Here is a 22619-nt window from a genome sequence, read left to right on the forward strand (position 1 = left end):
TATTTATGTAAATGGTTCCTCTTCTGGTCCCTAATTAATGTTTTCAACACCTTCCCCACAACTGAAGTCAAACTAACAGGTCAATAGTTTCCCAATTCTTCTCTGGATCCTTTCTTAAATAATGGTATTACATTTGCGACTCTCCAATCCTCTGGTAACTGTCCTGACTCCGGGGAACTATTGAAAATATCCGTTAACATCTCGCTTACCTGCTCAGCCACCTCCATCAATACTCTCAGGTGCATATTATCTACTCACGGAGCCTTATCTTCTCTTACATTACTTAGGTGTTCCTTTACTTCCTCCACTCCAACCTGGATCTTCTGTAAAAGCCCTTCCTCACCTCCTTGATAGATACTCTCATTTATTGGCAATTTTCCTGACTGTTCTTATGTAAAAGTTGAAGCAAAATACCTGTTTAATAAGTCTGACATCTCACTTTCATCATTAACCACTCTCCTGGTGCTATTCCTCAATGGGCCTACAGTGGTCCTAACCTGTTCTTTGCCCCTTGTAGACTTAAAGAAAGCCTTGCTATTATGTTTAATATTCTGAACCATGTTCTTCTCATCCTCTCTTTTGGTTTGCCAGTTATTTTCTTCACTTGCCTCTGTTTACTTCAATAGTGATATAAATCTAACTTCAGTCCTGTTATTTTAAACCTAATAAATGCCTTTTACTTCTCCTTTGTAGCGTTCCTTATCTCACTACTCAAACACCCAGTCGCTTTCTGCTTCTTGTTTTACACCTCATTGGAATGTACTTACTCTGCACTCCACACATTTGCTCCTTAAAGGTTTCCCATTTATCTGATGCTGATTGTCCTGTTGTTAGAGTCTCCCAATCTACATCACCCAACTCTCTTCTGATATCCTCAAAGTTTGCCTTCCTGAAATATCATAGCCTTACCCTATTATCCTGAACTCTAACCCTTAACAGAATCTTTGCACACACAATGTTGTGGTCACTTGCTTCTAAATGATCCCCAACCTCCACCTCCTCCACCATATTGGGATCGTTACTTTAAAGGAGGTCCAACACTGCACTCCTCCTCGTGGGCTCATCTACAAACTGGGTTAAAAAGCAATCCTGGACTAAAACTAGGAAATCCTCATCTGTTCTGCCCTTTCCAAGTTCCTCCACCCAATCTATCCTTGGCAAGTTAAAATCCCCCATAATCAATACTCTTCCCTGACCACATACCCTTTTGAATTCTTCATTCTTCATAATTGAATTCTTCTAACTCCTCCTTCGTCCTCTTCTTTCACACTCAGAGCCTTATAAAAACATCGTACCAGTATCTTACTGTTTTTACAATCTCAAATCTCTCCTCCTACAGAATCCTCAACATTTATTCCTTCGTTAATGTCACCCCTTTCTCTTGATGCAATGTTGTCCTTATCCTAGATTGTTACTCCTCCTCCTGTTCTCTCCTTTCTATCACACCGATACACCTTGTAGCCTTCTAATCCTATCCTCCAGTTACTCTCCTCCTTAAACCATGTCTCACTCACTGCAACTATATCGTACTCTTCGCTATCTACTTTAGCTTCAAGCTCTTACATTTTATTATTTAAACTTCTGGAATTGGTATAGAATATGTTTAACTTTTCCCTTCCTGAAATTCTATTTTCCTGCCTGGCCTTACTCACAATTCCATCATCAGTTTCTTCCCTTATAGCTTCCCCACCCTCCACTGACATAAAAAAGCCTGAATTCCTTCCTCAATTCCCACTGCAAACCTTGCTGCCCCGTTTCTATTTAACATCTGGCCATCATTCTGGAAACACTCCCTTTGTCCCTGAAATGATCCCACTGCTTCTTCAATATAAAACCTTCCTCCCAACACCATTTTTCCAGCCATTTGTTGACTTATCTTGCTCCGCTAATAATTTCTATATAATTTCCTAATCTTTGGAGAATCCCAGAAAACATGACCACACAACCATTTGCTTTCAGCCGCTTACCCAATTCCTGTATCTATTTTTCAATACCTCTGAGTAAACTTTCCCTACATCATTCGCTCCAAGGTGTACCACAACCAATTTCTACCTGCCATGACCCAATACAATATCGTTTACCCTTCCTTCAATGTCCTTAACTCCTGCTCCTTCAAAACTACACAGAATTCTATGTCTACAATCCTTCCTTACAGAATGAAGAATCTACATATTAAATTGTCTCATCACCCACAAAAACTGTCTCCCATACCTCATGTCTACCAATTTATATTGCTGCAGATACACCACTGCCTGCACCCACTGAACCTCCACCACTGCCTGCCCCCACTGTACCTCTAACACTGCCTGCCCCTGCTGCACTGTCACCACTTCTGGTATCCTCAGCAACCTCACTCCACAACCGTAACCAACTATTTCTCACATTCTGCAACTTTCTGCAGATTGTCAATGCATTCCTTCAACTGAATAATAACTATGCTCAAGTGAGCTATTTCCTCACACTTTCACCATATATCCATTGTGACCATACTCTGTACAGAGCGTTGGTGCTGCCTAAGTAGTCTTCTTGGCTATTGGGCACAATCCTGGACGGGTCGACACTACGACACAGGATACCAGCAAGCTGGCACTCATTTTGCCGACCTCGGAAGGATGACAAGCCGAGTTAACCCCACCTGGTATTGATTCAACAGCTGAGCGGGATTTGAACTCAGGATCCTAGGATCCAAAACCCACCACCCAAACAATTAAACCAACACCAGGCATCCTCACACTTCCTGGAACAGTTAGAACACTCTGCTTCCACTATTGTTGATGTCGCCTACATTGAGCAACTATTACATTATCCGAACTCTTCTTACTTTCTCCTTCGGTCTTTATTTACACCCTTTTTTTTATCCTAATACTCCCAAGGCCCAAAATGACTTAAAGCTAAACATAACACGAGGCCTCCCCCTGCTTCTTTCAGTAAACTAACACAAATACCCGCTAAAACTGTTATGAACACAATTACAGCTTTATAAGTTCATTTCCACAGCCCCTGACACAAACCATGACAACAAAATATGCAAAACAACACACAAAAAACACTTGTTTTGTTCTGGTCGAGCCTATCCCCTTGCCAACTGATTTATTATACTTGTATTATTTAATTATGATGGTTCCCAGAGAAAGGCATCAAGTGTTTTTATTCATGGTGTCTGTGGTGTCCCACTTCTTGGAAACAACAAGCTCGAATGAGCAAAGATCCTCGTCCTCATAAAAAACGAATATGACGTCATTGTGATGTATCAGGTTTGCGATAAATTATTATCTGTGCTAATGCTCGGCTTGATTCCCGCAAACAAAATTCAAACAGCTTGCCTAGTATCGGAGATAATGGTATAGGCGATTTCCATTAGCGGTGATATTATGACGTCAAGTTTTTTTCTCGGAAAAATTTCCAAAATCGGAGATGGTTACTGCCTGCGAGTGGGCTTTCTGCATATACACGGCAAGTTTCACGAAGATCCGATGAAAACTGTGGGTTGTGAAACAAAAAATGTCAAAAAATAGAAATGACGTCATAAAAATTGATATGACGTCACAGTGATGTATCACATGTGAGGTAATTCATCTCTGCTAATGCCCTATTCGATTCCCCACAACAGAATTCAAAAAGCTTGCCTAGTTTCAGAGAAAAATTTTTAGGCGATTTCCATTAGCGGAGATATTTTGACGTCATAACTTTTTTTTGAGGAAGAATTTTCAAAATCGGAGATGGTTACTGTCTGTGCAGGGTATTTTTACATATGTGGTCAGGTATGGGAGCATGTGCCAGAACAGTGCGTCGCTGCGTCCACTTTCCGCTGGTACTCCAGGGGCCTCCGTCTGGCCATCCCCCAGGCAGATGCCAGGCCCATCCCCATCTCCTTGAGATGATGGTCAATCTGCTGCAACCACGAGGCACGTGGTCGGCCCACTGGCCTCCTCCACTCACGAGACTCCCCCGCTGAGAGAATCTGGTGAGCAGGATCAGCGTCAGGAAAACGAGCCACATGTCCATACAGCCGCAACTGACGCTCACGGACTATGCAGGTAACAAATCTCATCCAAGTCTCTCTCAGCAACCGCTCGTTGGGCACAAAATCCGACCAGCGATAGCCAAGGATTCTCCGAAGAGACCTGGTACCAAAGGAATTAAGTCTCCGTCTCAGATCCTTGGTCAGAGTCCAAGTCTCGCATCCATAGAGCAAGACTGGAAGTACCAAGGACCTGAAGACTCGGACTTTCGTCTTCCCGCACAGGTACGGGCAGCGCCACACTCCATGATCCATGAATCCATGACTCCCAGACGACCCAGACGTCTATTGACCTCTGAATCACAGCCAGCAGAGACATGAATATCACTGCCAAGGTAAGTGAATCTCTCCACGACCTCAACATCCTCACCACAAACAGACACAGACAGGACAGCAGCATCCAAGATGTCACCGAAAGCCTGGATCTTAGTTTTGACCCAAGAAACCAGTAATCCCAGCGGCTCCGACTCCTCATTCACCACCTGGAGGGCCCCCAAAAGGATATCTAAAGTCTCCGCAAAGATGACTGCATCATCTGCAAAATCAATGTCCGAGATCTTGACATTCACAAACGATGCACCGCAGCTTGATCTCTCTGACATCCTCCCTAAAATCTAGTCCATACAAGTGCTGAAAAGTGTGGGGGCCAGTACACACCCCTGACGAACTCCAGTAACAACTGGAAATAGGTCAGAGATGGTACCACCACACTTCACAGCACTCTCAGTACCAGAGTAGAGTTCAGACATCAGATCGATCAGTTTTGGTAGCACCCCACGAAGACCAAGAATCCTCCAGAGGACATCCTGATTCACTGAATCGAACGCTTTACAGAGATCAACATAGGTTGCAAGCAGCCCCTGCCGAAACTCTCGTCTGCGTTCGGTGAGGACACGAAGAGCAAGGATACGGTCAATCGTTGACCTCTTTGGTGTAAAGCCTGACTGCTCTGCATGCTGGTGCTCAAGCAGATGTTGGTGAACCCTATCAAGAATTATCCGAGCAAAGACCTTTTTTTTTATTTGTTTTTTTTATTTTTTTTTTTGTATACCTTGGTCGAGGCTCGTATGAGAGCTAACACACAACTCACAGCAAGGAGGCATGAGACAAGAGGGGCGGGAGTGGAAGGGACAAAACATTGGGGAACAGACACAGGTGAACTGTGGAAGGGAGAGGGATGGGGATGGGACGGGGAACATGGCGAGGAGAAGATGGACATTACAGGGACTTTCAGGAAGGAAAGCAGGAGAATTGAAGGAAGTGGGCTTGGGTGGATTATCGGGGGTAGAAAAGATCGAGGATTTGGATGGGGGAAGATAAGAGGTGGTGGTGAACAGCTGTTTTGAAAGCCTGGAGGGAAGAATGGGAAAGAATAGAGTGAGGAAGTTTATTCCAAAGGCGGGAAAAAAGAGGAATGAAAGAGTGAAGATGAGCAGTGATTCGTGATTTTGGTAGTTTTACCAGAAGGGGGTTGTTGGCGGACCTTGAGCGCCCTGTGGAAATGTGGTTGGGACAAATCGCAGAGAGAGCAGGACGGGCAAGGCTGGAGAGGAGTCGGTAGAAGACAGAAAGACCACCGACCAACCTGCGGTGATTGAGTGAGAGGCCCAAAGACTCAGCTTCATTGCGGGAGATGCCGATGATCTTAAAAGCCCTGGTTTCGACAGCGTGAAGTCGAGAAAGGTGGGAGGCAGGAGCACCAGCCCAGAGGGGAGAGCAGTACTCCATCAGGCTACGGACAAAAGCTTTGTAAGTGGTCAGGAGCTCAAGAGGGCCGAGGAAGGACTTTGCACGACGGAGGATTCCCAGTCGGCGACTGGCTTTTGAGGCAAGGTTGGAAATGTGACTTTCCCAGGAAAGGTCATGGCAGATAGTGAGACCCAGAAGCTTGAAAGAAAAGACTTCTTCCAGAGGATTGTTGAGAAAGTGGATGGGGGGTTTTGTAAACGGTCCTTTCGAAGAGACATAGTGAGAGTGTGAGATTTGTCTGGATTGAAAGACATGTTCCACTTGTTGGACCAGTTTGTGATTTTATCCAGATCTGCAGTGAGCGAAGAAGCTGCTGCTTGCCGGTCTGAGGGATGACAGATGGTACGGCAGAGGGTGGAGTCATCGGCAAAGAGAAATAGAGGATTTTCCAGAGAGTCCGAGAGATCATTGATGAAAACCAGAAAAAGAACAGGGCCCAGAACGCTACCTTGAGGAACTCCAGCCTGCACAGGAAGAGGGGATGAAAGAACTCCATTTAGGGCCACACGTTGACTGCGACAGGAGAGGAAGTCTGCGAGCCATGAGTGGAGATGGCCTTGAATACCATGGGAAGAGAGTTTGGTGAGTAGGGCAGGGTGCCAGACTGTGTCAAAAGCACGTGATATGTCCAGGGATACGGCTCGGATTTCCTGTCTGGCATTGAGGACCTCCATCCATTGATGGGAGAGCAGTAGCAGCATATCCAGGGTAGAGTGACCTGGTCTGAAACCAAATTGATGATTGGAAATCAAGCCATTGGAGAAGAGGAAGGATTTCATGTCTGAAGCGATGATGGATTCCATAACCTTGCTGATGATTGGGAGAAGGCTGATTGGTCTGTAGTTACAGGGATCTGTTTTTGCACCTTTTTATGCAGGGCAGTGATGTTAGCAGATTTCCAAGCAGATGGCAGATGACCTTGGGAAAATGAGAGGGTGAATAGAACAGAGAGAGGGTGAGCAAGAGCAGAAGAGCAGGCTTTGAGGACACGTGGGCTGATGCCGTCTGGACCGGTTGCAGAATCTGACTCGAGGTTTGAAAGCAAGCTCTCCACCTTGTCAGGAGAAAAGGACACAGAGTCCAGGGACAGTTGGGTGCGACTGGGTAAGGTGGGTAGAGATAGTGATGGGTTTAGGACACAAGATTTAGCTGCAAACACCGAGTTTAGACATTCAGCTTTATCACGTGTGGAATCAGCAGTGCGGCCATTTGAGGTAAGGGAGGGGATGGAGGGGGAACATACACCAGAAACAGATTTGATTAAACGCCACCAGGATTTTGAGGAGGGAGAGAGGTTTGAGAGTTCAGACTTGAGATGAGAAAGATGTTGTTTTCTGGCTCTCCTGAGGGTAGATACACACTTGTTCCGAGCTTTGTGGAAAGAACTGAGATTGCCCTCAGTTGGGTTTGCTTTCCATGAGGCAAAGGCAAGTTGTTTCAGGACAACTGCCTCGCCACAAGCTTCAGTAAACCAAGGGCGGGAGGAAGGGTAAGACAACTGAACACAAGAGGGGATAAATCTGTGCATGAGGGAGAGCAAGTTTCTTTGAAAGAATTCCCAGGATGAGTTGATGTTTGAGAAAGTAGTGATAGGAGACCAGTCTGTAAGTTTGATGGCTGCTCGGAGACCCTGCCAGTCGGCTTGAGTGAAATGCCAGACTCGACGGCGGTGAGGTGGTTCTCTGATAACAGCCAGAGAGATGTCCACTTTAATAAGGACGTGGTCAGAAGAACCGATTGGAGCGAAGGAAGAGCAGCAGATATTGTCAGGGAAATTTGTCAAAATCAGATCGAGAAGAGATGGAGTACCATTGGTTGAGATCCGGGTCGGGAAGTTGACCGATTGAGTCAGTCCCAATGAGTCACAGAAAGCTTTTGCTGATGTCCCATGGCAGGTGAGAGAGGTACCCACACCTAGCCAACTGGCGTGATGACAATTGAAGTCGCCACATAAGAGGAAGAGAGAGTTTGGATGAGAAGATAGAAGATGGTCCATGTTTTCGGAGAGTGAGGTGTAGATGGAGTCATCACTGTTCGGTGGACGGTACAGTACACATATAAACATGAGGTGGGAGTGGAGGGGAAGCCGAAGCCAGAGGTATTCCTGGGGGTGTGCGGGACTGAGGGCAGTGCAGGGAGAGTGAGGAATAGAGTCTTTGATGAAGAGAGCAACACCTCCACCAGGACGAGGCTCAGGTCTGTCATACCGTAAGAGGGAGTAACCAGGGAGAGATACTTGGGAGTCAGACACGTCTTGGGAGAGGAAAGTTTCTGTTAGGCAGATAATGTCTGGTTTGTCAGTGGCAACCTGCATGGAAAGATCTGAAAGGTTTGAGCGAAGGCCCCGGATATTTGAGGTCCACACTTTTAATGAAGAGGTAGGGGAGGAGGCTTTGGGTGCAGGAGGTGGAGGGGGCGGGGGAGGGTAGGACGAGGGATGAGGGGGGGAGGTAAGGAGGGTTGCTGAAGGAGTGTGGGGTATTGCAGAATAGCGAAGGGAGGGGGCCGAATGAGGAGTAGAAAAGGCTCTGTGGTGCTGGGAGAGAGGGGGGACAAGAGACAAGGAAGATGGCAGTTGATGATTTGAGGAGGTGGAGTGAAGAGATGGAGGTGAGAGGGCAGTGGAGGGAGGCAGGTTGGTGGATGAGAGGGGGGCAACTTCGAGAAGGAAGAGTGAGGGGGATGAAAGGTGGGAGAAAGGTGAGGGGGAATTTTTGAAAGAGGTGAGAGGGAGTCTTGTAGAGTGAAGAGTGGGATGGTTGCTTTGAGAGTGAGAGTGAGGGGTGAGGGGGGTGAGTTGGCACTGAAGTTGGAAAAAAATAATGGTTGATGGAAAGCGAGCATCCATGGCTAACTGTGGTTTTTAAAAGTTTTAGGTCAGAGATGCGATTTAACACAATTCTTGATGGATGCAATGAAGGCGAATTCAGAGCATGGAGAGAAGAAGCGCTGTAATAGTTGGATTTTTTAGGCAAGGAATGAAGGAGAGGTCGAAATGAGAGCAGTCTGTTAAAATAGCAGAAGAGTAGTGCATTGTGAAACAGTAAAGAGTACCACATGTGTGAGAGAGGAAGATGAAGCATTATAAGATCGTTTTTGTTGTTAATATTAATGTATGAGAGAGTTCAACAGATTAGGTCATGGAAGTGTAAAAAAAAAAGAAATCGAGGAAGACGAGGAGGAAGTTAAGAGGAAGAAGAAGTAGCAGAATCGGGAGAAGGTGAGCGTGTTGTTGTTGTTGTTGTTGTTGGGTATATTTATTTATTTATTTTTTTTATTTTTTTTTTTTTGAGATAAGAAAGAGATTAGTTGGGAGAATGGGGGATGTTTGGAAAGTGGGGAGGATGAAAATTGAAGGTAATGGGGAGAAAAAACAAACAAACAAACAAAAAAAAAACGATCGAACACCGAGTGGAACCGGTAGGCCTCAAGCCTAGGACTAGGCCTCAAACACCAGGTAAGAACGTCGACATAAATATTCACAAAATAGCACGATTTTTGAAACAAAACCGAACTAGGAACACACATTAACATGTAGGTGAGAAAATTAAACAGTTAAAACGGGACAAATAACAACCGGAACTTAACTTTGAGAACGTCAGCAGGGAGCCCCGAAGGAGACCTCTTGCCGCTCAAAACCGGACCTTGCCCGGCACTGAGAGCAGCTTCACCCCTCGGTAGTTGTTACAGTCTTGGAGATCACCCTTCCCTTTCCAGAGAGGAACAACAAGGCCCCTCTTCCAATCAGTTGGGATGATGCCTGTGTTCCAGGCAGAGCACAAAACTGCATGCAACGACACGAGTGCAGCATTTCCACCAGCCTTGAGAAGTTCAGCATGGATGCCACAGATCCCTGGGGCTTTGCCCCGTTTTAACCGGTTCACCGAAGCCCGTGTTTCCACAAGCGAAGGTGAACCACAGTTGATTCGAGGGTCAGCAAAAGGGAATGTAACACCCTTGACCTCCAACTCGACAGCTGGGGGATCACCCTGGTACAACCGCTCAAAGTAACCGGCTCAGCGGGCCTTCACTTCAGACTCCTCTGCCAAGAGCCTTCCACTCTCTGCTCTAACTGCAGTGCTCCGAGGGATGGGCTTGGATGAACGCAATGCGCGAATTCCCCTGTAAGCGGGACGAGAATCACCTGTCCACAGGTGATGCTCTACCCCCTCACAGATTCCTCGCACATAGGCCTCCTTGTCCACCCTCAGTGCACGTATAGTTTTACGCCTCAGCTCCCCGAACAGCTCAGCTCTGCCATTCAGCCTGGCCCTGCGACTCTGGTCAATGGTATCCAGTGTCCCTTGTTGAGACAAAATTCTTCTTTGCCCTGCGGTGAGCTCCAAGACATCCACCGGCAACATCAAGGATTGTGGTCTTGAAGGCATTCCACAACTCTTAAGGACCCCCCAAAGCACCCAGACCACCCAAGTGTCAACTCAGCCTGTTCGCAAACTCCTCAGCTACTCTCTCATCCCTGAGCTTGCCAACATCCAGCCTAGGCTGGGATGGTACCATTCTCCAGGATTTAAGGTGCAGCTTTAGAGTTGCAACAACAAGCCTGTGGTGAGTATTGAGGAACTGAGCACTCCAGTAGACCCTGCAGTTCTGGATCATCCTCCAGCGACCGTCAATGAGGACATGGTCAATCTCCTTTGCCTTACCGCCAGTGTTGGAATACCAAGTCAACTGATGAGCTTGTGGGCACTGAAACCATGAGGCAGTCACCCTAAGTCCATGACTTCTTGCAAAGTCAAGGAACTTAGTGCTATTCTGGTTCATAGTTCCTGACCCATGTGGACCAACACACGTCTCTTAACCATCCCTATCAGTTCCAGTCGATGCATTGAAATCCCCCAAGACTAGAAGTGTCTCTCATCTGGGGCACTGATCAACCACAGACTCGAGCGTGGCGTAGAATGCATCCTTCACGGTGAGATCACTCGCCTCAGTCGGAGCATATACAGAGACCAGGGAAATGACACCTAAGGAGTGACGAATCCTTAATCTCATAATACGCTCGTTGACCGGTGTTACCTCAATTATCATTGCGGTGAGCTTATTGGACACAGCTACAGCAACTCCTTGGGTGTGGTAACCATCAGAGCGACCAGACCAATAGTAGGTGTAAACCACCCACCATTATCTCGCCGCAATCCGGTCTCCGAACCTCAGAGAGAGCTGCAATCCCGATGTCCAAACGCTTGAGCTCAGATGATAACAGAGACAGGTGATCATCCTCTCTTAGGGATTGGACATTCCAGGCACCCACCCGAAGGGACCGCCTCAGGTTAACCCAAGGAGACCGCCGTCTGGTGGACGACACCTCAGCACCACTCCGACACACTCTCCCGCAATCTGACCCAGGGATGTTACCCCGTGGTTTCCCTCCTATCATCAAAGATTGGGGGTCCCGAAGGCTTTGCCCCAATCCCGTCATCCGGTGAGCTGCCCTGCGAAGGTTAAGCTGCACAGGAGGTACTCCCACGGAGTGGGTTTTCAGATTTTTTTGCGTTTTTGTGTTTTGCGGAATGAAGGCTTTTACGGTGGCCGGAGTGCAAATCCTGCCACAAACCTCCTAATAAGAAGTAACCCAACTGCAGGAGGACGTCTGCAGACACAGTTGGGCACTAGATATGGATGGCCGTTGGCTCACAAGGAGCTCCTCCGCCCTTTGACAGGTTTTGTTTTTAATCCTGCTGGGTGTCCACATCCAAACACCCTCCTCACCAGAAAACCTGGTGGGGGAGACGGTTTAGTCGCCGACAACCCGACCATGGAACAGGTTAGTACAGGTTTACATGGTACCTGTAGCAGGTTGATCTCTTTCAGGTTGATCTAACCTGACCTGACACGTAATTTTTACATATATATGCCAAGTTTCAGGAAGTTTCGATGAAAACTGTAGGCAGTGAAACAAAAAAGTCCACAAGAACAACAACGTGAGTAAGACTTAGAGATCCTCCACGTGGATGTAAAAATACATTTGTTTTCATTATGAGGCAGAATTTCATGTCATACCAATTGGATCATATTAAGAGTTGGCGATACTGGGAACCATCAGTGATCTCTGATCACAATCCTTGAGTTATTAGCCAATCCCGTGTGTGTCCGGTCCGCTACCTTTTTACCATTTGAGCTTTTATCATCAAATTTTCAAAGCTTCATTATGAGAACATGGAGGAGACAAATTAATAACTTTGTCAAAAGGTCAAAGGTCAGTCTCACATAAAATCGTCCATTTTCATCCAATCAACCTGAAATTATAATTATTATTTGAGCATTTGTTAGCAAATTTTCAACAAAGTTTTATGATGAGAATATGGAGAAGACAAATTAAGAATTTGGTCAAGAGGTCAAAGGGACCGTTAAGCATAGGAAAGAAGAAGTCCAAATACAAAGCGGATAGGCTTTGCATTTTCAAATGCTTTCTAGTTATTATTATTATTATTATTATTATTATTATTATTATTATTATTATTGTTATTAGTTAGAGCTATTGCTTCCACCTTATAAAGTAAGGCAATTAAAAGCCAGGTCCATTCACTAACATTACTTTGCTGAACATTGAGCTTCACTCAGAGTTTCCACAAACTCATAATGATGGACATATGGACAAATAATTGAACACAACAAAATGAAAAATAGATTTTCTCACTTGTAAATACGATGCTGATGGACTCAATGGAGAGAGGAATATTAAATGGAGCATTATCTTCATTTGAACAGATTTTTTTGGAGTTGCAGTCTTTAATATTGCAATGTGATGAAAGTGGTGAAAGGTCGAAGATGAATCCAGGTCGATGGACAGGAAGTAAGTTTGACACACGCCTCAAGTATAGATATGCCCTGTATGTCTATCGACAGCCGTCCTCCATAATGGCTTCATCACTTTCTCTTAGAGTCCATCGACATATGTTTTGCAAGTGAATAAGTGCCTTATTCTTTGTATTGTATTCATGTTTCCCTTGTTGTAGTGAGTGCATGAAAGCTACAAGTTTGAAAGCTACAGAGGGACTCTCAAGGACCACATCCTTCTCAGTAACCTGGTGGAGAGGTGTACCAGGCATTATTTTTTTACAGTGGAAGGGGGTAGGTCGGGGTATGTGTTCATCAGCTCATCTCTCTCTTTGCATGTCACCCATTTAAACAATGGCACTCAAATGTACAAGGATGAGTCAATAAATTACTCCACTTTGCTCTTCACAGCTTTCTTGAGCCCATATGCACATAGATACTGCTTGTCATTTGTCAACATAATCGCTGAGGAATTAAATCCATTTGTCCCATCTCAATGTCAACATCCTGATGCCTGCAGCATAGAACTCTTTAATGTTGATGTGCAGACAGATACAGACAGCCTTCTTAGCATCTTCATGCCACAAGTGCCATGTCAGGCCTCCCTCAGGAGCCCAAACAGATGGTAGCCTGATGGGTAATGGTCTGGGCTGAACATTGGATGTGGGGGACAACCTCTTACTTCAGTTTGATGATGATGCCTCTTGTCATGCAGGCTGTGTGAGGTCTGGCATTACCCTATTGCAGAAGAACACCCCAGGACAGGAGACAAGAGCAACATCTGTGAATCTCGTTTTGCATATACCTGAACTGATGATGTTGAACTGGTCATAGTCTGTTCTTGGAATGAATTCAAAAGTTATTCAAATTATTCACTGTGAATTGACGGTAATTCAGATTATTGAGCCTGTTGTTTAAACAATGCATATTTATGTTCCTTGCAAAAATATTTTTGAAAGGACAATATTGAGACCTTAAAGAAAATTATTTAACATATAAACCATACTTCTCTGTCTTGATAACACACATATCAATGATGTATTTGGATTAAATCATATTTGTTACACCTCAAGTCCAAATCAGAGTTCTTGGCTGTCAATTGTGGCAAGGAGCAATTTTTGTTTGATTCCTCGGATTAATTCTAACATCAAAAACTTGTGTTAAAGTTGGTACAAATCCCACACCACTACAAAATAATCTAAAAAAAACATCCAAAAATTCAACCTCAGAACGCAGTTTTCTTTTCAATTCTGACTTTTCTTAATCATACCTGGGTGATTTGGTATTCCCTGGCATTTTGTTCATAAAAGGTGGAACAATAGAATAAACTAACATATTTTTCGGGAAATTCTTAAATGTCCGGTAACAATGGGGGTGGAACGTTGACAATTATTAAATTTCTGGTTAATGAAAACAACGATCATGTTGAAATTTACTAACATTGGACTTTCGGTATTGTGATTATCCACCTGCAAAGGACAGCAATATATATATATATATATATATATATATATATATATATATATATATATATATATATATATATATATATATATATATATATATATATATATATACATATATACATATGTATACATATATACATATACATATATATATATATATACATATATACATATACACATATACATATATACATATACATATATATATATATATATATATATATATATATATATATATATATATATATACATATATATATATATATATATATATATATATATATATATATATATATATACACATACATATATATATATATATATATATATATATATACACACATACATATATATATATATATATATATATATATATATATATATATATATATATATATATATACACATATATATATATATATATATATATATATATATATATATATATATATATATATATATATATATATATATATATATATATATATATACACACATACATATATATATATATATATATATATATATATATATATATATATATATATATATATATATATATATACATACATATATACACACACACACACACATATATATATATATATATTTTTTTTTTAAAGCCGATGGGGAAAATAGTTTTTGATGAACGGGGTATTTGAGATTGATATCTTGCACTGAATATGTACAAAAGTAATTCTGCACTGAAGTTATATAAACAAACCAAGCTTTCATTCTGATGGGATAAGTGTTTCACTTTCTTCTTCTTTCATATGCAGCAAATGGCTGCGAATTGCATCATTAGCTGAATGGGGAGGGGGGGAGTGGGGGTGCAGCCATGCCACTGAGGCAACGCCCTCTGGAGGTTTGTGCAAGAATTTGAAATTTGGCCAGGGTGCCAGCAATAGCTCGCCTACTCTTATCGAAGGACACCGTCGGGTCTTTAAGGTCCACCAACTTCTTCTTCTTCTTCTTCTTCTTCTTCTTCTTCTTCTTCTTCTTCTTCTTCTTCCTCTTCTGCTTCTTCTTCTACTTATTCTTCTTCTTCTTGAGTATGGCAGCTTGGCTGCGGGTAACTATCATTTTGTTGGGGCGCGACAATGCTGCTGATGCAGTGCTCTTCTGCCATTACAGTGATACTCATTTCACCGACCGCAGAAGGATGACAGGCTGAGTCCACCACACCTGATGTTAATTCAGCAGCCAACAGGGCTCAAACTCAGGACCCTAAGATCCTAAGCCAGCCACCCTAACCACTATGCCAACACCAGACTTGTCCACCAACTAATGCTGGCAGACAGGACACCCAGTTTGACATCCATCTGAGCGACAGCGCACACATTTATGCCTCACCCTGCCTATGAGACACCAGGATGACAGTTTGCAGCTGGGTCGGGAATCAAACCCAAGCTTGGCAGCTTAGAGACGAGTGTGCATGCCTCTAGGCCATTGTGCCAACCCAGTGTGTTTCTCAAGGTGGAGAATACCTTGAAAAACAGCGCATCATTGTTGTTGTCATAAATAAAGCTGAGTTGTGAGCGGAAAGTACCGGTTAAATAAGATGCACCCTAAAAAATAAAATAATCTGCTGTCAATTTATAAAAGTGATCATGACCTGTTAAAGTCTCAGAAACTATTCAATAACCACCTGTGAATTCTCTTTGAGTTCAAATTCGGTTTGTACATCTTCATCTTGCACCTCCTTTTTCGTGGCACGATTATCTTCATAGTCGTCGTCTTTTTCATTCTCCGTGCTCGTAAATATCATCTCCTCGTGAATGTCAGCTTCGTAATGCTGTAACAATGATGAATTTTGGTGCTGAATTTGGGGAGTTCACGTTTCAACAATGAACCAACAAGCATGCGTCTCAAAAAGATAAGAGCATATGGACAACAGAAGAATATACCGAAAACCACAGGCATCACCTTCAAAAGAAGAACCATTTTAATGAGAGCAGAAATGATAAAGCTTACATAAAAGAGCCACAATGTATGACAGATGAAAAGGTTGTAAATCAGTGCAAAAGATGACAACAAATAGGAAAGTCCCAGTCGATGATGAAATCATGACTGTTTTGTTTACAATTATTTAACCTTGAAATATAGATTATATCGCAAAAGTGAAGAATATGTATGATGATGGTTCCAGTGAAAGTTATACCTCTCCGCTACTCCCCACACACATGAGTAAAACCAATACGTTGGTGAGGAATCGTTTCCACACTCCCAATGTTAATAAGAGATGGATCTTTATCAAGACATCTCACACAAATGTGTGATGGTCCACAGTGGCATGGGCATTCATGCCATCGGTATTTGTGTGTGACCTGTGCATGGCCTGGCACCAGCGTGTCCAATTATCATCCACACTGTCATGACCCAGTTTAAACTATTCACATTGCACACACATTCCCATCATAAGTAGTCACCACGTGACTTTGAACGAAAAGTTTGGAAATGATTTTGTGAAATGTAACCCTTTCTTCAGTGAAAAATTGTGCATTTCTTTTTCATTGGTGATCTTTAGACACTAATACCACTGGCAAAACCTGGTTCACGTACACATCACGTAGAGGCATTTGCACTTTACAGTCATCCAGTGAGCTATTAGAGGCAGAATATGTGTTGAGTTATTAAGACCCACCCACAGTTATTAAGAAAACTGGAACATTAACTTGAATCACACATACTTAAAGTATCAAATATTTCACATTTTTTGTCCAAGATGCAATATCTTCTTTTTAAAAAATTTTTACCATTATTATTGTTTTTATATTCGCATTATTATTATTGTTATTATTATTATTATTATTATTATTGACATTCTGGTTGCTGATGTGTATGAAAGTATAAATGTCTATGCATTGGATCTATAAAAAATGAATATTGAAAAAACAGAAAATTGATTGAGATGAACAGAACTACCTTTCGATACAGCAGCCTGTAAAAGTATCCACCCCTACCAATAATGCCACATTTCGATGAATTGTGAATTATGCAGAAACAACTTTTTCCAAATCAGCCTTTTTATTCATAATTGAAGAGAACAAACCAATCACTGTTAGAGTTGGAGGAGGTTACATGTCAGGAATACCTGTAAAAAAACGTGTACAAATCAAAATTCACTGGTTGTAAAAGTATTCAACCCTTTTGGTCAGTACCTGGTCGAAGCACCTTTTGCTGCAATGACTGCTATGAGTGTTTTGGGTAGGTATCTACCAGCTTTGTACAGTGAGATGGTGAAATCTTTGCTCATACTTCACGTGACAATTGCTCGAGTTCAGCCAACTTTGATTGGGATCATCGATGGACTGCAATCTTCAAGTCTCACCATAAATGTTCAATTTGGTTCAAGTCAGGACTTTGACTGGGCCACTCAAGAACATTTAATTACTTCTTATTGAGCCACTCTAGTGTGGCTTTAGCTTTGTGGTTGGGATCATTGTCCTGCTGAAATGTGAATCTCCTACCCAGTTTCAGATTCAGGGCTGACTCAAGGTTTTCATCAAGGAATCTCCTGTACATTGCACCGTCCATTGTCCCTTCTCTCCTGACAAGCTTGCCAGTTCCTTCTCATGAAAAGCAGCCCAATAACATGATGCTGCCACCACCATTCTTGACAATAGGGATGGTGTTGACTGGATGATGTGCAGTGTTAGGCTTGCACCAGACATGACGCTTTGAGTTTAGCTCAAAAATTGCAATATTTGTCTCATCTCAACACAAAACTTTTCTTCGCATGCCTGCAGTATCATTAAGATGCTTATTCTCAAACTCCATACGAGCTTTGAGATGTCTTTTTCAGTAATGGCCTCTTTCTTGCCATCTGTCTATAGAGGCCAGCTTTGTGATGAAGGGAACAGGTTGTTGTTGATTTATGAACACTGACCTCCATCTTGGACATATATCCTTACAGATCTTTCAAAGTCAATGTTGTAGTTACAGTGACATCCCAAACTAGTTTCCTGCTTGTGCGGCTGCTGAGTTTGGATGGGAGTCCTGACCTGGATAAATGTCAGGGTGATATTATACATCTTCCACTTCTTCATGATGGATTTCACCATACTCAAAGGGATAATGAGTGACTTTGAAATCTTCATATAACCCTCTCCTAAATGATGCTTCTCCATCACTTTATGTCTGACTTCTTTAGAAAGCTCCTTGGTATTCATGTTTGCCTTATTCGTTGACAAAGTTAGTTGCACCTAAATACTCCGTTGATAAGTGGGGGAGCTTAATGTTTAAGTTAAACCACTGATCACATACAGGTGAAACCCATTACACTTATTTTGTAACCTTTCAAACAAATAATTTGCTTCTGAAGTGATTTAGGGTTAATTAGGCAAAGGGTTTGGATACTTATGCAACTGAGAATAATGTGATTTTTCTCTGTTAATCAGTCATATTTTATCTGCACTTTTTAGCTTTATCACTTTGAAGTAGTTTGTAAAGACTCCATATATGAAGTTTAATTTGAAAGCATCATGAAATAAGGTCAGGTGGCATCAAAATGTGAAAACTTTGGACAGGCGTGAATAGTTTTGCAGGCCACTGTGCATTACACCAATGAATACAATTGAATAAGAAAAATGTTTTGTTTTTAACAATTCTCGAAAGCTTAATGAGGTATTTGGATCTACATATATATATATATATATATATATATATATATATATATATATATATATATATATATATATATTACACTTGCTGTTTACCCTAAAGGGGCTGTCACACCTTGACGATTTAGCCAGCGTATGCCGATTTATGAAAAAATTGTCTAAAACGCTGGCACACGTCGAATACGTTATGGGTACGTTATGTGTACGTTAGGTGCACGCTGAAAAACACTACCATAGGTCGTATTACGCCGGTTTAAAATGTACTTTTTGGTTGTCCAAAAAATTTTGCATGCTTGAAATTTTACGACGTACTCGGCGTTTGCCTCACACGTTCCGCTATGCTGGCCATAAGTTGTAGGCACATTATGCAATCGTTGACACACGTTAATTGTATGTTACTCTTAAGTTGAAACACATAGAGGTAACATTTGCGTACCCAAAACTTATTTCTAACCTCTGAGTAACGTTTTGTAAGCATGCTACACGAACGTTGTTCACACTTCGCAACACGCTACTTGAAAGTTCCTCATACGTCGAAACACATCAAAGTAATGTTTAAGGTACCCGTGACTTATTTATAACTTATGAATAACGTGCTTGGGAATTATTACGCTATGCATACGCTAGACTATCGTTGGGCATAGGTTGTGGACGATGAAAACACGATAAACAATCGTTGGTATAACTTATCTATAAGTTATCGAAGCGTTCTGTGTTCATTACTAGTACATTATGCATTTGTCAAAGTCGTTTTTAATACTTTAAAAAGTAAAACAAAGAAATATTTCATCGTGGGAATAAGGAAAAAAATTAGCTGAAAAGAACATCGAACAATGGTGCAAAGTAGTCTCCTATTCGTGGACGATAAGAGGATCCATCATCACCCACCCCCCCCCCCCCAATCACGCTCACATACTACGACTACCAATGCTACTACTACAACTACTACTACTATTACTATTGTCACACACACCAACTACTACTAATAGTATTACTACTACTGATACTACTGGCATTGACATCTACTCAACATGGAGTCTGGAACAATGATGGGTTCCTCTTGTGAAGCCCATTTGTGTATACCAATTCCCCTTAAAGCTGCCAATAAGCCATTACACGGTAGATGTAAGTTAGAAACACGTTCAGTAAGTGCTGTGGTCGTCCGGAAGATGTCAATCTAATTCGTCTACATATGACAATGTGCGTTTTAGATACGTTACAAATAGGTTCATAGCATGTTACTCAAAGGTTAGAAGCACGTTATACTTCGGTTCAAAGCATGCTACACATAGGTGAAATGCACATTACTCATAGGTTCATAGCACGCTAGTCATTCATTCAAGGCAAGTTACAAATAGGTTCAATGCACGTTACTCATAGGTTTCAAGCACGTTAAAAATAGGTTCAGAGCACGCTACTCATAGGTTAAAAGGACGTTACCCATTGGTTGAAAATTAGGTTGCGGGTATGTTAAATATTACTTTGACGTGTTTCGACTTATGAGTAACCTACAAGTAACGTGTGTCCGTCGTGTGTAAACGATCGCAGAGCGTGCCAGGAACATATGACAACGCATGCGGAACGTGTTGGCCATACGCCGAGTACGTCGTAAAATTTTCAGCATGCTTGAAATTTCACGACGTATTACATGGACCACGTAATATGACAGCGTACTTCATTGTTTTCCAGCCTACTCTTAACGTATACACAACTTACCTATACCGTATTTGACGTGTGCCTCGCGTTTTAGACACATTTTTCATCGGCCGGCATACGCTGGCAAAATCATCAAGGTGTGACTGCAATGTTGACACTTCAAATTCTCAGGCGGTTATGATTTAAATCGGCGTCCGGCAGGTTCTTAACAGGCTATGCCACGAGTTCGCCGGTGATACGTTTAGCATGCTATGCGTAAGTTAAACTATCGTTGGGCATAGGTTGTGAACGCCGACAACAGGCTAAGCATTCGTTGGTATAAGTCATCAATAACACAACAAAACGTTCTGTGCCCGTTACTAATATGTTATGCATACCACCAAAACGTTATGAATACGCCCAAAACCTTTTTTAAAACCTCAAAATTTCAGCGTACGCCAACGTTTTACATACATTTTTATACGTTGCCATTGCTGGTTAAAACGTCAAGGTGTGACAGGGCCCTAAGGGTGGGTATAGGATGTGAATTAGCTGAGGAGAGGGCAGAGCTTGGACTGTTCATTTCCGTTTACCCAACATTTGCTCCTGCCCCATGTCCTGTTTTTGAGGAGAGGGGCAGAGCTTTCCATGCCCTCAGGTTGAGGAAATGGGTGGAGCTTGCATCAAGCAAGCAAACTCAGTTTTATATACAGGATGCAGGACAAGGACACTGGGCAAATTCCAAGTTCCTGCTCATCTCTTAATCGAAGGTCAGGCCTAGTCAGCCAGTTTGTGAAAGATTTGGGCCAAACATTTTCCTTGGATAAACCCATGAGGTGAGAACAATTGTGGCTGCTAAAGAATAACAAACATAATCATATTCATAGACGTAATTATATATTTTATTTCTCCTTTATGACTACAGAAATTTATCTCATTTGATATTCAAATTCTTATGCTCCATCAAATTGCTTGGAGCATTGGTAATTTGCTAAGTGTCACCAAACCTCATTACCTTCAAAAAGTTAATATTTTTAAAAGCACAAACACTTCCCCGAAAAATGTTGTTACCGAACTGTGGCATATTTAAGAATAAAATAATGGTATATTTATACAATTGCTTAAAAAAAACCGGAGGTAAATAAATAATTGATTCCTTAAATATGCGTATTAAAAAATTTGAAGAATGACATTATTTTGCAAAGTACACTAATATTTTCAATAACCATTTTTGAAGTTATTACATCTTGTTCTGTTCTCAATTATAAACAGTATCTGGATATGAATTAATCATGAAAATACCACTTTGGAAGTCAATATATGTTGAAGAAGTCTCCTTTTTATTCGATTGAATGACTTGTCTTTCCAAATTTCCTTTTGCATTCCAAACTCTTATTTCCTGGTCCATTAATGTGCAGAGATAAATTACAATTGATAACAACATGCACTATGGTATTCATATTGGAGCATTTTTTTTTTCTGTTTTCATGATATCATCCAAATTATTTGACACCGAGATGGTTTCTACCATGGAAACATGAGTGCATAATAAATTAGAGTTCAATGCAATATTCAATTTATTGATTCTCATCACATAACAACAAATACATATATATATATATATATATATATATATATATATATATATATATATATATATATATATATATATATATATATATGTCATGATTGCAAAATCAGAGCAAGCAGTACTTACCTGGGTAGTCATGGGGTCACGGTTCCAAGAGACTTCAGGAAGTGGTATTTCACAGTCAGGCATGTAATTTGCGCAGTAGTCAAAGGCGGCTCGGGGATCAGATACAATTAACAACTGCTGGATGTCACCCTGTACATTCCACAAAAAACACCAGACCAATGTTTCAAATATGCAGTATACGTATACACTTTGAATTATATTTGTGTACAAAGTCGAGCCTCATGGAAAAGCTGGAATTGAACAGAAGAGAACAGATAGAGCACAGTGAAAAGTGGGAAACACACCAACATCAGGGTAGAGTGACACAATAGAGGGATACTAGGAGGAGGAACGGGCCAGGGGAAGATGATAGCAACAAGAGGGAGAGTGTGACACAGAAATGAAAAAGCTGGATGTAAGTTCCAAAAAAAAAATCAAGAAGAAAGATTAAAGAAGAGGAAAAGAAAACTGGTGATGAAATAGCAATGGAGCAAAAATTGGAAGAGTGGGTAGAGGGAAAGGAGATGCAATAAACACAATAACCCTGGAAAAGAAGAGTTACGCATGGAGAAGATTCATGAGGGCTAGAAAAGCTCATGGGTGTGGATGGGCAAATTACATGAGGAGGAGGT

At 41.8% G+C, this 22619-nt stretch overlaps 1 protein-coding gene and 1 long non-coding RNA gene across 3 annotated transcripts in view; one reads left to right on the plus strand and one right to left on the minus strand.

The window, feature by feature from the left end:
• The window catches only part of LOC147027096 (uncharacterized), a 547644-nt gene that overhangs the window by 377482 nt on the left and 147543 nt on the right, over nt 1–22619 (minus strand). The window contains exons 5-6 of one of the 2 annotated variants that reach the window (XM_085883263.1): nt 22009–22137; nt 15683–15829 (exon numbers count right to left, since the gene is read on the minus strand). In XM_085883263.1, coding sequence (XP_085739389.1) covers nt 15683–15829; nt 22009–22137 — 276 coding nt within the window. The remainder of the gene's footprint in view (nt 1–15682; nt 15830–22008; nt 22138–22619) is intronic. The other variant, XM_085883264.1, reaches the window with a different exon arrangement.
• On the plus strand, nt 12519–13536 carry LOC147027100 (uncharacterized). The gene is made up of 3 exons (XR_015058677.1): nt 12519–12584; nt 12748–12862; nt 13284–13536. It is a non-coding gene; the product is annotated as an uncharacterized LOC147027100 (long non-coding RNA).

The sequence above is a fragment of the Eptatretus burgeri genome, chromosome 5, assembly GCF_056783735.1.
Source record: "Eptatretus burgeri isolate ZD-2024b chromosome 5, Ebu_testis_v1, whole genome shotgun sequence".
NCBI classification, from domain to species: domain Eukaryota; kingdom Metazoa; phylum Chordata; class Myxini; order Myxiniformes; family Myxinidae; genus Eptatretus; species Eptatretus burgeri.